This window comes from Equus quagga, chromosome 8, assembly GCF_021613505.1.
Source record: "Equus quagga isolate Etosha38 chromosome 8, UCLA_HA_Equagga_1.0, whole genome shotgun sequence".
In the NCBI taxonomy this organism is placed as follows: Eukaryota; Metazoa; Chordata; class Mammalia; order Perissodactyla; family Equidae; genus Equus; species Equus quagga.
Genome location: NC_060274.1, coordinates 79277626 through 79295708, shown reverse-complemented (window position 1 = coordinate 79295708; position 18083 = coordinate 79277626). Strand labels below are relative to the sequence as shown.

The 18083-nt window shown below is 39.5% G+C and overlaps 1 protein-coding gene across 1 annotated transcript; it reads left to right on the top strand.

The window, feature by feature from the left end:
• The first annotated feature begins 2046 nt into the window (after window positions 1–2046).
• On the top strand, window positions 2047–9597 carry TOMM7 (translocase of outer mitochondrial membrane 7). Its single transcript, XM_046668855.1, has 3 exons — window positions 2047–2231; window positions 5093–5141; window positions 9369–9597. The coding sequence occupies exons 1-3, from the start codon at window positions 2054–2056 to the stop codon at window positions 9382–9384; spliced, it is 243 nt and encodes an 80-aa protein (XP_046524811.1). The 5' UTR covers window positions 2047–2053; the 3' UTR covers window positions 9385–9597.
• Window positions 9598–18083: the final 8486 nt, after the last annotated feature.

Here is an 18083-nt window from a genome sequence, read left to right as displayed (position 1 = left end):
GTGTTGGTTGAATCCCCAGCCCTATTGTAGGAATCACTCTGGAGGTGAATCTATATAATTTAGACTTTGTGGAGATTGAGATGTGAGACTAACTTAGACAAGTTCAAAACTGTTCAAAACTGGGCAGTCATCCTTGACCATCTCTTTCAACTTTGCTCTCTACATTCATTTGGCCAACAAGTCCTGTTGATTTTACCTCCTTAATGATTCTCTACTTTATTTCCTCTTTTCCAGTTTGACTGCCATTGGCTTCTTCAAAAGTTCCTTGACTCCTCTAGGCAGTGTTAGGTGTCCTCCATCGGCTTTCCCATTTTGTGTATATCTTTATCGTGGGACTTAGCAGATTTACATTGCATTGGAATCATCTGTTTACTCACCTCTTTTCCACTCAAACATGAAATTGTTAAGGACAGTGCCTTTAAAAGAATTTTCTATCTCTAGTGACTAGCACGCAGAATGTCTGGTAAAGGCAAATGATCTTGGTTTTGTTCAGTCCAATTGACAAAAATGCATCCTTACTATGTATCAGGTATTTTGTATAAAAAGATGAAAAGAAATAGTTTTCTCATCTGTAAAATAAGGTCTATGATATATATACATACTTTACTCCTTACAAGAATTAGTAAAATAAGCTTTATTGCAATGCAATATTAAATTCTTTTAAGGATTAAAATGAATTACTGTATTTGAAACGCTTAACACAGAGCCAGGCATAGTAGACACAGGTTGTATATCACGAAGATGAGCCAAGCACAGGTACAGCCATAAACCCAGGGGAAATTTTTAGGCGTCATTGGGCACTTTAAGAATTTAACAGGAAATGTCATCACGTATCTTGGGGATCAGCCAGGAAAGGCTTCAAGGTCAAAGCCTTAGAAATCAAACCCTAGACCTGGGGTCAAAAGCTCAAACACCAACAGCCACCAGACAGTCACTGAATCATAATTTGGGAACTCTGGCTACACTTTAGAATCAGCGGGGGAACTTCAAAGGCAAACCAATGGCCAGGCCCTGCCCCCAAAGTAATCAGAATTCCTAGGAGTAGGTCCGCTGCAGCAGGAGGTAGGTCTCCGGCAGGTGTCCGCCTTTGTCTCCTGAGGCGATTCTAACGTGCAGCCAGAGGTGAGAACCACTACAATTCCAAGCCCATGAGGGAAGATGGGTGAAGGGGAGTGTCATTTCCCACTTAGTCCTGTTAAGTGTTGCAATGGGATTCGCCAGCTTCTCTGAAAAAGTCCACATTTCCATGTGAAATTTCCCAAACTTTAAAATGTTGGCAAGTAATTTAAAATGTTAAAAAAAAATCCCACAATCAACCACTCTGGGAGTCAAAGAAAATATGGATAAGGGCCTCTTGGGCGTCAGTTCGGAACCTTCTTGCAGTTAAACCTTCCGTACGAAGAAAGAAACTGACCCTGAGAGAAGTTAAATTACTTGTCGATTATTAAACAGCAAGTCAGAATAAGAGTCGGGACTAAAACTCAGTCCTTTTGAATCTAATGTTCCCTCTATACCAAGCAAGGAACACTTAGATATGCACTTCAAAAAAATGAATGGGACTGGGGGCTGGCCCCGTGGCCGAGTGGTTAAGTTCGCGCGCTCCGCTTCAGGCGTCCCAGTGTTTCGTTGGTTCGAATCCTGGGCGCGGACATGGCACTGCTCGTCAGACCACACTGAGGCAGCGTCCCGCATACCACAACTAGAAGAACCCACAACGAGAAATATACAACTATGTACTGGGGGGCTTTGGGGAGAAAAAGGAAAAAATAAAATCTTCAAAAAAAAAAAAATGAATGGGACTGTGGGAAGAGAGAGGGCGTTCCGGGCTGAGGGAACCCCAACAGCAGTTCCTCAAGTAACCGGCAATCACAAAACAACGCGATTGCTAAACCTTAGGGACCTTGAAATGGGCCTCCAAGCACGGAAAACCAACCACGCATGCGTCCTCCACCGGCGGCGCCGGGGAGGGCGAGGCGGATTAACAGGGTGAATTACGACCTCTGCTGGCGACGCTCACGACTCTTGCCGTAAAGGCCGCGTCTGGCGCTTGCGCATGTGCTATCTTTTTCGGATTCCTGAGGCGGTCGCTGCGTTTGTGGGTCCTCGCTGTGTCGTCCAAGCCGTCGCCATGGTGAAGCTGAGCAAAGAGGCCAAGCAGAGGCTGCAGCAGCTCTTCAAGGGCGGCCAGTTTGCCATCCGCTGGGGCTTTATTCCTCTCGTGATTTATCTGGGTCAGTGGGAGAAGAATTTGGGAGGAGGCGGGAGGGAAGGGAGTGCGGAGGCTGCGACTCCATTTTTGCCTGTCTCGTGCGGGAGAGAGAAACGGGACCACGCCGCGCGCGTGTCCTTTGAGGCCGTCTGGTCCAGTGGGGTCGGTCTGACCTGAGTTTGAGTTCCTGTTCTATCCTTTGCTATTTTTATGGTCTTCATCAAATCATGTAATCCCTCCCATTCTATTTTTACGTCTATAAAATGAAGATGACCTACTTTTCAGGATTGTTGGGAGAGTTAGACGACCTACGTATGTGAAAGCGCCCGATTCACTCTTTGGCACTGGGTGGTTTTCAGGGCATTTGTCCTCACCTCTCCAGGTGGCCTAAGTGGAAACAGGCCTGTAGACTTTGTGGATATGCCACTGCCTTGAAGCATGATCATGACTGGTTATTGGATGTCTCTGCTTTCTCATCTGTATAATGAAAGGTTTGGGTAATTTTTATTATAGATCTCATTTTACAGGTGAGGAAACCGAGTCATAGAGAAGTTTTGTTCCTTGCTGAAGGCCACACGCTTGTTAGTGGGGGAGGTAGGAACTCAAGCAATGGGGCTTCAAGGCCTATGCTCTTAACCCCTCTGCTGTACTGTAAAGGTTTGTAAGTGCTCAGGCAGATGTTTCCCCCTAGGGCTGCACACTGGGACTTTATCTTATTTGTAGCCTTCAGTGATTCTTTTTTAAATCTGATTGCCCTACTCAGGCAATATGGTGGAAAGGAAAGAGCCCCAGCTCTGTCAGTTTGAGCATAAAGTGTGACATTTTCTGAAAGTCAGTTTCACACTTGAAAATCCTGTGATTTTAACAAGGTACTGCTTCCTGTGTGTTTTAGGTGTTGTGCATTGTCTAAGAAAAAGTACATTCACTCTTAGTTTTGACAGGGCCTTTGATTATGCTGGATGTTCTCCAGGCAGCTGTGGCTCCTGTTTCCCCATGAATTGCAAGGCAACTGATAACCTGGGGATACTTTAGTATCCAGGACTCAAAAAGATCTTTCTCCACCCTTATTTTGAATGTCCGCTTTTTTTTTTTTTTTTTTTTTTGGCGAGGAAGATTGGCCCTGAGCTAACGTCTGTGGCAGTCTTCCTCTATTTTGTCTGTGGGACACCACCACAGCATGGCTTGATAAGTGGGTGTAGATCCGCACGGGATCCAAACCTGGAACCCTGGGCCACCAAAGCCAAGGGTGTGAACTTAACCACTATGCCACCTGGCTGGCCTCTTGAACGCAATTTTTTAAAAACATTACTTTCCCAGATTTTAGTGACTTTATATAGGTATCAAGGATTAGAACAAATAATTATGACAACCTGCCCTTATGGGCCCTTGTCATTCCCCCTCTTCCTCCCAAACTTCACGACTCCCCAACTTTCACTTAATGGTAGAAGGGCCCAGGTTGGCTAGTCAGACACTGGGATTAGCTCACCTTTTAGCTAAGAAAGGTGCGGGGCTTTGATTCTTCCGCTTCTTTGTGCCACCTCTTTTTTTCCTTTGTTTTGTGTATGGGGTCCTGTTTTAGCTTGCTCTTGTTTCCTTTGAGCTGAATATAAATTTAATTTTATTTCTAACCTAGTTCTCAGGTCGTTTCATTTACTTCTCCACCTCAGCTCTCAGCAAAACCTGCACCTGTAGATTGAATTTCTTGTCTAGTTTAGATTCAAACATACCTTTCAGGGCTTCAGGGAGTATAGTAGGAGTATATAGGGATATATATATCAGGGAATATAGGGAGTAGAGTGCTATGAAATAGCACTGACTGTGACAGGATGATAAAGAATCTGTGTGGACATTTACCAAAAAACGATTTTGATGAGTCACCTGTTGGAAGACAGTTCTCCGTGGTCTTTTGAATTTCTACAGATCTTGTGAGCAGAGGCTCTGACTGTCCTTTGTTCCATATTATCTTTTTTAAGGATGTTTGTGGAGTGAATAGCCTTGGAAAATAGTACCTTCCTCCAGAGCAAGGGAAACCATGCTCCCTGCACATTGTAAAAGATTCTGGTGCCCTAAACTTAGGATTCATCTGCTAAATGATGATAGTCTGACTACAGCTGTTGCAGGGAGTAATAAACTGTCCTTTGTTGCTTACTTGGCATCTTGTGTCTTCCGCCGGCATCTGTGAAATTGGTAGCCTAGTTTGTTTTCTTGGGAATGGGGTAAAATTTCATACTCCTCACAGTTCTTGATGCCATCTCTAATTTTAATCAGTTATTTCAGTAAATTACCATATGTGTCCTCTAGTTAATTAATAGGTATGTTTTAAATGGTAAAAGGTTTATTTAATCATACTTGTAATAAGAGTGTTGACTTAATTAGGTTGTTAAACAATAACTTGAATGGTTTTTTTCCTCTTTTTTCTATCACCAATCTTTGATTGCTTTATAAAAAGAGAGGTTCATGGGGGATAAAATAAGATACTGTCCTCAATCTTTTTTTTTTTTAAAGTTTAGTTAGTCTTTTAAAAAAAATCTGTTTGCTCTTTATAGTCTTTCCAGTATGATTTGGTGGTTGTGATATCTTTTTTCTGGGTAATGACTAATCATGAAAGATAGAGCATGCTAAGGGCAACTGTGCTAACTGTGTATAATAGGAATAAGGTAGTTCGTACTCCCTACTGGTTAGTCCTGGACATAATCTCATACCCTACTGAAGAGTCAAGACTGTTGTAGCACAGGTAAATCTAGATAGTGCTGGTAAATCTGGACATCATTCTAGCTACCCTAGGTTGATTTAAAAAGGAAAGAAAGTCCTGGTTGTCAATTTTTTGTCTGTTAGCGTTTTAATTAGTATTTATTCTCTTTCTCTCTCCTCCCTCTCCCCTAGGATTCAAGAGGGGTGCAGATCCTGGAATGCCTGAACCAACCGTTTTGAGGTACTGCTCTTACAAATGAACATTTCAGGGCAATTGTTCATATGTTAGTAGTGAATCATGGGGAAGCAGAAGAGTACTAGTGGAGGCATTGCACTGGAGCTTTACCAGTCAGCATAGTTTTGGAGAACTGCAACAGTTTGCAGACCAGTCTACGCTAATGTTATAAAGTAACTATTTTCTCTTCCCCTCCTAGTTTTTATTTACTATACTGTATGGTTATTTTATAACCATAATGAAATGTATTTTAAAAGAAAAAGAATTAATTTATCATCCTACCACTTTAAAAGGTGAACTGTTTTTAATTTCCCATATTCTCATCTTTATTGAGATAAATATAACCTTTTATATCATTCTAACAAGGATGCGTAGGATTTTGTTAGTACATAGATTTTTCCAGATGTTGATCACTTAGGTTTTTCAGTTTTTTAGTATTTTCCATAACAAAATAATGAACATTTATATGCACATAGGTTTTTACAGGTTTTAGTTATATCCTTATGATAAATTCTCATGGGATCAATAAATCAGTGTACGAACATTTATGGCTCTGAAAATGCATTGTCAAATTCCTTTTTCAGAAACAACCTTGCCATTGTTAGATAAGGACTTGTAAAAACTTCACACGCGCGTGCGCACACACACACAAGGAGATACACAGTATACATATTCATATACTCATGTATATGCATATATATGTATACTTGTGAAAATGATACGTATATATGTGCGCATTTCATATATATTAAAGCAGAATCTGGAACAGGCAGGCTTGCTCTGTAGGAGGGACTGATACTCATGGCACTGTGATGACCAGGCCCCCTGCACAGGTGCTGTGGGATTTCAGCTTGACCCTGTCTTACAGATGTTTCTTGTGGATTTCCCTAACAGACATTTCAGTGACTATTCTCGGTCTTCAGTTTCTTCAAACTCCTACCCTAAGCCACGTTTTTCTGGAATGTGCAGAAAATAATAGTAATATTACTAATAGTCACCTACAATGTGTCAGCCACTGTTTTAGATGCTTTTTATACACTATCTCTAATTGTCACTTCAGACCTTCAGAGCAAGTTGCACAGTCAGTTGGTGGTGGAATATGTCTATCTCCAAAGCCTACAGTCTATCCACTGGGCCACGTGGCCTCCCCAGATAATCTTCCCTCTTACTTAGCACAGTGCCATCTGATAGGAATTTCCACCTGCTCTGCCTTGCCAGCCTCTCCTTCCTCAGAGGAAGAGGTTTATCTTTTGCAAGTTTACTGCCGTGTGTGCCCTCAGCTTGTCCATTTCTGCAGTTATTCTCTTTTCCCTGATAAAGCTCTTCAATAAATGGTCTTCACTCACTGCTTCCTTTCCTCACTTCCCTCTCTCCCTTTAACGTTTTATGGTATGGCATCTTAAAACTTATTTCAGAGATCTCCACTAGGTTCCTTTTTTCTTCGAACTGCCACTTTCCTTTTCTGTAAAATGGTGACTTGGGGTAATATGTCTGCTACTTACTAGCTGATTGACCTTAGACCAGTTATTTCTTAGGGAAACATTAACTTAGGAAACATTATCAGAGATGGGACTACCTGGTCAAGCTGTGTGAACATTTTCCAGGCACTGGAAATTGTCATCAAATACCTTTCCCCAAGAGGCCATTAACCTTCCTTTCTAAGATGAAGTTTCCTCTTATAAGTTGGGCATAATCTGTTTTATAAGGTTGCCATGAAGATTGAATAAGAATATTGCATGTAAAGTATTAATAGTACTTATCAAGTATATTGTATGTAAAGTATTAACAGTACTTATCAACTAATAAGTAATATATGGGCAATAAACTGTTTATAGTAATTTTAATCTTTTCTATGTCATCTCCTTTACCTCACATCTTTCTCCTACGAGACCTATGCTCTAGCTACAAGAACCTGCATGCTAATCCTAGAATAAGATGTATATTTTCATGCCTTTGTCCATATGCTTGTGTTCCCTCAGCCTGGAATACTCTTCAGTTTCTACTTGATGAAAACGTGCTTCTAGAAAACCCAATCTCAAATGTCACCTCATCCCTAAATCTTTTCCCCCATTCTCTTAGCTGAAATCACTCCAATTTTTGTGTTCCCGTAGTATCCTTTTGTGTCTGTCATTCTCTGCCTTATGTTATACTTGTTGCTTATTTACATTATATTTTGTCCTGTAAGCACCTAAAGTAGCTGCCAACAAGTGTTTAATTAACTTAATTAAATGACCCTAACTAACCTCTTGGCCCTTTGGACAGGAATCGATACAGCATTGCATCTTGTGGTATGATTTTTAGAACGGACCTGTGTTACGGGAAGTAGCATTTTTTGTGACCTAGGTGACCTAGGATCCAGAGACGGGGATAGAATGTGCCCTTCTGTTGTATTTCTTTTTGGCTTCAATTATCCCACTAAGACTTGACCCTTCAAAATTGCAGACTAGATGAAGCAACCACCCTCCCTGGTTTTTCTTTTCTTCTCCTTATTGTCTCCTTGGTGCTCCTTTCCTTTCTGCTGCTCACTCTCTCATTCTTTTCTGTCACTGGAAACATCTTCTGGTTTCCTTCCAGAGGTATTTGCAAGTTAGGAAAGAGTTGATTGAGTACCTGAAAAGGATTATCCAGTTATGGAATTTCATATACTGTGCTGTTTGCACTGGGGAGACTGACTAGAAAGGTCTTCCTGGGTTGCCTCATCTGTACCCTGAAAGGAACAGAATTGTATCTGCCAGGGTTTTTATTAATACAAAATTTATTGTTCATTAATATAAAGTTTACAGTCATGTGCCGCTTAACAATGGGGATATGTTCTGAGAAGTGTCTTGTTAAGCAGTTTTGTCATTGTGTGAACATCATAGATTGTACTTATACAAACCTAGATGGTATAGCCTACTACACACCTGGATTATATGGTACTAATCTTACGGGACAGCCGTCATGTATGTGGTCTGTCGTTGACCAAAACGTGTGGTGCATGACTATTGTTTATATGTAAATTTATTTCTATAATAATACTTACGTAAATATTATACTTCAGGATTTACTGTTCTGTTTCCCTTGCTAAGTTGGGTTCCTTGGGATTAGGACCACATTCATCTTTCACCCGAATGGTGCATTGTACGTGGTCAGCAAATGTTGGTTGATGTGAATGACTTATTCAAAATGCAATATTTTAATGAATAGCGGGCAATATCTTAGTAGAATACTATTTAGGCAAAAATATATGAATACTAGGGTTAACTAAGAGAATCATTATTCCTGTTATCTGTATAAGGCCAAGGAAGATTTTCTTTTCTCTATTTTGGATGCTCGTTACCATTGAGGAAGAGACCTTAATAAATGAATAATTTATTTTCATCTTAACTGTATGCCAGAGTACTTGGGGTTTAATGGGAGATTTTAATACACATTTCAAAACTGGAAATAGATGCATGTTGGTTTTTTTACTCCCAGGCAAAGTGTAAATACTTTTAAAAAATAAACTTTATATAATGCTCAAATTGTCATTTTGTAATGCAGTTTTATTTAAGTTGACATACTATTAGAAATCACATTTTTAATGAACAGGACTGAGAAATAAAACACCTCTTGTCTCCTTCCTGGATCCTGTTGCTTAGTCAGCAAATGATGCAGGAGTTTGGGCTAGTTAGTGGCTGGAATGTTTGGGTTAAGAATTAGTTGAGGTAGAAGTGAAGGCTCATTGCTCCTGGGACGTGTGTGGACTAAGGGTTAAGAGCACCTGGGTCCCATCCCACTTTACCACTTAGGATGTGTAGTCATCTCAAGGCCTTGGTTTCTACATCTTTAGGGATCATAATTGGGAGTTGTGACCTTTCTGTACAATGACCCATAGAAAGCATTCAATAAATGTTATTTTTAGTTATGGTGGTGTTGCATCTGCTAATATTATAGGTTTATTTTTTGGGTTCATCATTCCTTCATGTTAATGAAAATCATTAATCATTTATCTTTTAACTGACCTCGACTTACATTTTCCTTTTTGTTTATAATAGATAACCACACTCAAAAGTAACAAAACCATATTTCTTTAAACATAGGTGTCTGTGTTTGATTTTTTTGCTCAGTGAGATTGATGCTTGTCTTCTAGTAACTGAATTTGACAGATGAGTGAACACAAATGTAAATATGTAAAATCTTCTAGTTCTTACACTGTTTTAGAAGTTTTTACTTTGGGATTTAATTTATTTTTCCTCTTCACAAACATTTTAGCTTACTTTGGGGATAAAGGACTATTTGGTCATCTGGATTTGGAAGCAGTCAATGGACAGGAACAAGATGGAAGGTGTGTGCTCTGGCTGGCATAAGAGATGAGACATCGTTCAGACGTTCACCGGTTGAATGGCACGGGGCTCTTCTCAGATGCATCTGTGGCAGAGTGGACCCTCTACTGACTTATTTATGATAGACTGTATCAAAATAAATGTTTTTAACAATGTTATGTCTTGAGTTTTTTTGAATTGAACATGATAGGACTATGAGGTAAAAATTTGGTCTTTTGGTACTTTTTCAAAGCAGGGAATTTATATATATTCCTAGATGCTACCTTAAAAAATAAGAGACTTTCCAAGTTAATTCTTGGCCATTCGCTTAGCAAATGGATTCCAGTTTCCCTTTGCATTGAATTAATCACTCCCTCTGTGATGTTCTGAGGTAATAAAGGTATAGAGAGCTCTCAGTTTCTGACAAACTAGGCCTGTACTTCCTGCACTGCATTGGAGCAAAGTTCTGATTGAAAGAAATACGGGTCCTGTGATTCTATTGGTTGGGGATGGGAATGGCATTGGGGAATTGTGTCTGATTTATTTGTGAGTTAGATGTGAATCTAAGATTTCCTTCAGTGGTGGCTGAAAACTGGAGCTGGCTGGGGAAGAGCCCATGGAGAGCTACACAGAATAGCAGTACTGTTTTCTGATGGAAGAAAAGGCAGTGAGTGGGAACTAGTTTTCAGTTCTAGATCCTTGTTTCCTGGGATCTTTGTCTGGATTTGAGACCTATTTTTATTATTTAGGTTTTTCTGTAATTGTAACCAAATAGCTCTTTTTTAGTTAGTTTTGGGAATTGTAGTTAACGTAGGAAAGTAGGCCTGAAACAAGATGTGATACAGTTTGGCAGGAGCTTATTGGATTGAGTGTTTTAAACATTCATTGTTTAAGTAGAGAATGATCATGAATGTAATATTAGGTGACTGGAGCTATCATTACCGGAAAGTTCTTCCTTATTTCTGATGTAAAATCCTCTTAGGTATTTAAGCCTATTTCCTCAAGTTTTGTTGCCTTTGCCATGGAGGCATAGGAAACTATTGTGGAAGTTTATTGCATAAAGGGATTTTAAAGTGGAATTCTTGAGAGCTAACTGCAGGAAGAGCATTGTTGGTAAGCGCTTAATGTAATTGCCTCAGATCTCCATGAATCCAGGCACGTATGTTCCTGCTAAAAAACTCTTAGCAGTTTCTGAATCCCACAGAATTGCTGAAGGCTCTGGCCCTCTCCTGCTTCCCCCCCTCCCCACCCCATTTTTCCTGCTAAATTTTAGTGTCATCAGTGAAACTTTTGTCCAGTTAGTATTTATACATTTTCTTTCCTTTCTCATTCAGGATTTCCAGAAATTGAGAAGGTAAAGCTATGGCAGGTGTCCATTTTGATGAAATACTAACATGGTTAGTAAATGTAACCGGTTTTATATTGTTTTAGGGATTAACTTGTAGCTGCCTATAAAAACCCAGTAGCTTTTAAAGTAGGAAATCCAGATTTAAGTAGGGAGGGACCAGTTCCCCTGATCCCACATCTGAGGAGGCTAAGGAACAGAGTTTAAGCACTTACTCAAGGCACAGGATAAGAGCTGAGACTAGGACACAGTTTAATTGTGTACTTCTTAAAATTTGCGAAATGTTTACAACTAAGCTCTTAAATTTTATTGAATTTTAGTGGTTTTTTGTTTTTTTTGTGTGAGGAAGGTTGGTCTGGAGCTAACATCTGTGACTATCTTCCTCTATTTTATGTGGAATGCTGCCACCGTGTGGTTTGACGAGTGCTGCTAGGTCTGCGCCCGGGATCTGAACCTCTGACCTCTGGGCTGCCAAATCAGAGTGTGAGAACTTAACCACTATGCCACCAGTCAGGGTCCTGAAATTTAGTTTTTAGGGCAGTGCAATCCAATTAAACAAGCGTTGGCCTCTGTTCTGTGCTGGACACTAGAGAGACCTTACAATTAAGATTATTCCTGACCTTGATTTACTTAACACAAAAACGCTGAGCTGGTAGGACCTGGTTTGAGTTCTGTCCCTGCCACTTAGTTCCTACCTCTTTGGTGGAGATGTCACTTATTTTTTAGGCTCAGATTTTTCTACAAAATAGGAATAATAATACTTGCTCCAGGTGTTATTTCCTAAAACTAGTGGTTCTCATAGCTGATCCCAGACTAGCATCACCTAGAAACTTGTTAGAAATGCACATTTTCAAACTGAGGGTGAGGCCCAGCAATGCCTGTGTGTTTTAATTACTTCAACCGTTATTTTAAATTAAACTTGTCATTTTGAGGTAATTGTGGAGTTGCATGCAGTGTAAGAAATGATACAGAAAGATCCTTGTACCCTTTACCTAGTTTTTCCCAATGGTGACATCTTGTAAAACTATAGTATCAGGATATTGACAGTGATCCAGTCAGAACTTTTCCATCACCCCAAGGATCCCTCACATTGCCCTCTTATAGCCAACCTTCCTCACCCACACCCCACCGCAGTCTCTAACACCTGGCAACTAGTAATCTGTTGTCCATTTCTATAACTTTGTCATTTCAAGATAGTTATATAAATGGAATTGCATAGTAAGTTACCTTTTGGGATTGGTTTTTTCACTCAGCATAATTCTTTGTAGATTCATCTGGGCTGTGTGTATCAGTTTATTCCTTTTTATTGCTGAGTAGTAGTCCATGGTATGAATGGACATGGAGGACATCTGGGTTCCCAATTTTTAGCTGTTATGAATAAAGCTGCTATGAATGTTTGTGTACAGCTTTTTTTGTGATCAGTATGTGTCTTAACAAGTCCTCTAGGTTACTGATGCAACTCAGGTTTGAGAATTGCTGTCCTAGGTGTTCACAGCCCTTCTGCTTCTCCTCCTCATTAAAATCTACTTTCCACATAATATCCAGAGTGGTTCTTTGAAAAGTCAGATCACATCACACCCTGATCAAAACTTTCCAGTGGCTTCCTGTCACTGGGAATAAAATCCTGAATCCTCACTTTCTGTAGCCTACAAGACTGTGTAATGTGGCTTCATGTGCCTTTGATCTCTGTATCGCTTAGGATTCTTTCCCCATGTTCACTTGCACTGTTGCTGTTTGATCTCTTTCTGTCCCTCAGAAAGGCTGGGCACATTCTCACCTTGGTGTCTGAGTTAACTTCTCTCTGCTGGAACTCTTCTCCCAGATATCCACATGCTTGGCTTCCTCTCTTTAGTCTAATCTCTGCCCATTGTCACCTTGATAGAGATGGCTCCTCTCATCCTTATGTAAAATAGCAAACCCTACACCTGTCGTCTTTTTTTTTTATTTTTTGAGGAGGATTAGCCCTGAGCTAACATCTGCCATCCTCTTTTTGCTGAGGAAGATTGGCCCTAAGCTAACATCTGTGCCCATCTTCCTCTATTTTATACATGGGACGCCTGGCACAGTGTGGCTTGATAAGTGTGTAGGTCTGCCCCTGCTCCGAACTGGCCAAGCCTGGGCCTCTGAGTGCTCGAACTTAACCGCTATGCCACCTAGCTGGCCTCCCTACACTCGTCTTGTCCCTCCATCATTCTCTTCCTTAACCTCACCTTACTTTTCTTCAAAGAACTTTTACCCACCTGATTTTATGTATGTATGTAAATGACTTGACTCTCACCTGTAGAATGTAAGCTCCATAAATGCAGGACTGTATTTTTAGGGGCCAACACAGGTCCTGGCACATAGTAGATGTTCAATAAGAATGGATGAATGAATCACAGAATTGTGTATATTAAGTGTAAAATACTTTGAGAACTGGAAACTTTCATAACGTGAATCATTGTAAAGGGCCAGTGTTTTTCTGTGTGTTAGTCATAATTGGTAATACAATCCTAGCGAAGGGCGTAACAGCAAAGGCATTAGAAGGAGGTGATGTGGGTAGGGAAATGTTTACTGTGACTTGGCACTTTACTCATTTAGTCACCACAACAACCCTGTGAAGTAGGGCATTATCTCCGTTATGCAGATGAAACAGGCTTGGGTCATTTTCCTGAAGTCACAGAAAGCTTGAATTTGAACTCGAATTTGCTAACTAAAAGCTTATGATGTTATTACTGATATATGCCACATTTAAAAATAATTTTTACAGCTGATGAAATGGTATAACAGACAATTACAACAACTACAAAATGTTAACATTTCCAGTTCCATAGAGAGGGCCCATCTACTTTACCCGATATTCAGGGCCCTGTGCACAGTAGCACACAGAGTAGTCAAATTCACATCATAAATTTAACTTATTTGAGGTTATTATACCAGCTATAATAAACTCTAAACATTTTGTTTTCTTTTCTTGAATAGCCTACATTTCTAATGAGGTATATTTTACATACAATAAAATGAACAGATCTTAAGAATACAGTTTGATGAGTGTTAATTGTATATACCCTGTAACCACCATAGCAAGATGGGGACCAGGATCTCCTTGAACCTGAGATCCTGTGTGCATCACATGGTAGGTGGTCGACTAATGTTTTTGAATTAAGTGTAAAAAACTTTTGAGGTTGGCATAGATGAACTGTATAGGGAAATTTGGACTGATGTTCTTTTTCTTTCTGGTAAGAAGTAAAGAGATTAAAAGTTAAAATAATAACAATCTTAGAGTTTTACTCAAAACTGGGATGATGGAAAAGAAAGGTACTGCAGCACTTTCTCTCTTTCCTGTTGCATCAAGGACAGTCCAGAAGAGGAAGTAAGGAAAGGGGCATGAAGACCAAGAGGAAAAAATACGTTTTTTTCTGAAGAAAACAGAATTGCACCACTGACAGGAAGTGAGCTATGAAATGTCAGCAGCTCCCTGGTGTTCCCTAATGTCTATTGCGGATGAGATCAGGGACAAGAAAGAACCTCTTAGAGAGCAAAACTAGAAGCCCCAGAAAGAGTTTCCTAGAAAGCAGAACTAAAGGCCCCAGACACTGTCAGGAAAGGAAGTCTCTCTTTCTGCCCCATGGAATTTCATATTGCTATAGAGAAGTGACCACTACAGGTTTTCCTTTCTCAGCTTTTCTGTGTCACAGTTTTATGTGGTTGTCTGGCTCTTACTCCACCTTTGTATACTGGGTGAGTTGGGGGCAGCTAACTTGTTTTTAATTTCTTAGATTGCTGGATCATGGGGAGCCATCTGGACCAGATGGCAGGTACACATTTTCCAGAATTCCTGAACTTTGACCTGGATGCAGTATCTAGATGAGACTTGAGAACTGTATCCCTGAAGAAGATTCATTGTGTTCTATGTATGAGAATTAGTATGTATGAATATTTGGTCAGCAAAGAAGTAGACATGTCAGAGAATGTTAGTTGCCTATCAGAAATCCATTTTCTGTTTCTCTCTCAAATTATCACACTTAGCTGCTCATATTGCAGCCAAGCTAAAGGACTGCCAGAGTCCTTTGCAGTTAGATGTCGCTCTGTGACTTATATTTGACAATTGAGATGTAAGCAAAAGTGTCATGTGGTGCTTCTGGGAAGTCTCCCTAAAAGGGAAGTATGTTTCTTGGAATGGACATGAAATGACTGGATCACAGCTGTTCTGGACCATGAGGATAAAGGCCATGCCTTAGGAATGGCAGAGTGGTCTGCTGTTAAGGGTCTAGGTCTCTGAAGACTCTAATAAGAAGCCCCTGCTTGTTCACACCTTCACTGACTCACGTGTTGTCAAGTTTTCCCGTCTTTTCCAACAGGTGAAATATGGTGTCTTGCAGTTTTAATTAGCATTTTTCTTACGAGTGAGGTAGAGCATGTTTTCATATATTTAAGAACCATTTGTGTTTTCTTTAGCCTATTTTTCTGTTGGAGTGTTCATCTTTCCCATATTGATTTATAGATACTTTATATTTTAGGGAATTATATCTGTGATATAAATTGTAGATGTTCTTCCCAGTTTGTCATTTGTCATTTGACTTTGCTTGTGACTGTTCTTGCCATGCAGAAGTTTTTGAATTTTATCAATCAAATTATTGACTTCTTAAAATGCCTTATGAGGTTTATTTCATACAGACAAAGTCTTTTTCTCTCTTGAGATTGGAAAAAATATTTTCTCAAGCCTTCCTTTGATATATTTTGGTTTACATTTTAATATTTTGTTCCATTTGTAATTTATAACTAAGACAGTTTCTCATTTTCCTTCATCATAGCTTCTCTTAATGATCTTATCTACTGCTCTGATTTTAGGTTCCAAGGAGGAGATGTTATCAAATAGATCTGATCTAGAGTAGACAGGATCAACTAGAGAAGGTGTAGGTGAAGTGAAATGAGAAGAGGTTTTAGTAATAAATTCCAAAAGGATCATATTAGTTTCTTGTGTGAGTCATAATCTCTTGCCTTTGGACCTCAACAAATGCCCACTAATTCTTCCTCACTATCCTGCTCCCTCCCTCAACCCTCCCCATTTATCTAGCTTCCTCACCATAAGGGCAAGGACCTAGTTGATTTGTTTGCTGCTACATCCCTAACACCTAGAATAGTGCATGGAACATAGTGAGGGCTCAATGTTTGGTAGGCAAAGAAGTAGACATGGCATAGAATGTTAGTTGCCTACCAAAAATCCATTTTTGTGCAGCCTCTGAAATTTCTGCTCAGCTCAGTTTTCTGGTCTCCCAGCAACTGTTCTGTGCTGGGCCTCCTGGACTCTTGCCCTGTGCTCATACAGCTCAGGGCCAAGGATCTGAGAAGAGTTTCTATAAAGATTCATCATTGGATGCTTTTTTTGATGAGTGGTATATGCAAGAAATAGGTACTGCTCTGATGTGAGAAGTGTTTGTGGGGGGCTATAGTTAGAGAGACATAGATAATTAGATGGAAGCAAATAATGGGGAGTTTAGAATGTCAGAAGAAAGAGTTTAGATGTCTTCTGATAGAGAGTGGAGAGCTATTATTATTTAGTTGAAAACTAAACTTAAGAGCTACAAGTGTATTTTATTAGAACGAGAATAAAACTTTATGAAATGCTTTGTTCAACAAGTTTATGACTAAGAATTCTATAACAGTATATACTTGCCATCTTTGAAGAATTCCCCCCCCCGCCCCCGTGATACTACAGTAATTGAATATTTTTAACAGGACTATTCTCCAAAATTTAATTTTTTTCTGTTACTATTTTACTTCTGAGTAATAGATTAAAGGAAGGGAAATAAAACACCTAAGATTATACCATTTACATTTTTTCCTGATATTAATGAGTTGTTTAAATGCCATGTGGATTAAGAGTTTATATGTAATTAGCAGACTGAATAGTGGAGGTATTATTATCATCCTCATCCTCATTATCATATTATTATTTAAAGTAAAGTTTGTCCATTCTAAAGTATTGCTATGTGTCACTGGCATGTCTTAGATTACCAAATTCCAATCTCAGTAATTTACTCCTCTGCATCACGTATTGTATTTACAGGATTATCATGTTAAGTGATAATCTATAAGGGCTAGCAGATGAATTGCAGTATGTTCATTAGTATATCCATTTGCTCAATACCACCCAAAGCTTGAGGGGATGGGACACGGAATGGGTACTTCTTCAACGGAAAGTCTGAGACCCGATTTTGGGAGAGGAGGTAGTCCAGTAGAGGTCCTGTACCTGTTGAAGAAAAGCACAGTATTTTGGCTTCTGGACTTTGGATATGGATAAAGTGAGGGCCTTGAAAGGGGGAGATTTAAATAGACATTCTTTCTGCTTAATTTTTGTGCCCAAAGCTAATTCTTAATTATTATGTAGATGTTTCTTACCAGGTAAGTATTATTTTAAATCCCACTCCCAACCTTTTTCTCCTATTAGAAAAATAATTGTTCGGGAGAAAGGAGAAGAAAAAGAGAGGTAGATAAGAGAGAATCTCCCCAATAATGGATTTAAGATGACTGATTTTTTCCATTATGTTTTTCCCTCTCAGTGCTTCAGTGTGGATATATTTTATCAACCTGTCTTCAAATTCATTAATGGTGTTTTCTGTTGCACTGTTAACCCATCTGAAAAATTCTTAATTTCTGATATTGTATTTTTCAGTTATTGGATGTCTACATGATTTCTTTAAAAAAAAAGATTCTAATTCTCTGTTGATGTACTCTATCTTGTCATCTTCACTATCAACCTTTACTTCTATTTTCTTTAACGTATAAATTGTAGCTATTTTGAAGTCTTCTCTGTTAACTTCAATATCTGAATCCTCTCTGTACCTGCTTCTAGCTCGTGGCTATTAGTCACTTTATCCTGATTCTTCTCACCAGATAAATTTTTATTTCATGCTAGATATTGTGGATGATACTTTGTAGAAGCTCTGGATTATGTTCTCTTCCTCTCAAAAGTGTTGAATTTTGTTCTGGCTGCCAGTAAATTACTGGCAGATCACTTTACTTCTGATGAAGATTGGATTTAGACTCTTACGGTGGGCTTATTTCAGTTTTAACCTTACTTCTAGGATATAGCCCTTACTCCTAGAGCATGATCAATATTCCTAGGGTGTGACCTTTTTTTGTGACTCATCCAAAAGTCTAGGATCGAATATCCCTCTACTCTGGCTGGGTTAGAACTCCGTTATCTTCCTAGCACTGTGCAGCCTCTGGAATTTCTGCTCAGCTCTCCAGTCTCCTGGGAGCTATTCTCTGGTAGGCCTCCGGTAGTCTCACCCTGTGCTCAGATAGCTTGGGGCCAGGGATGTGAGAATGTCTATA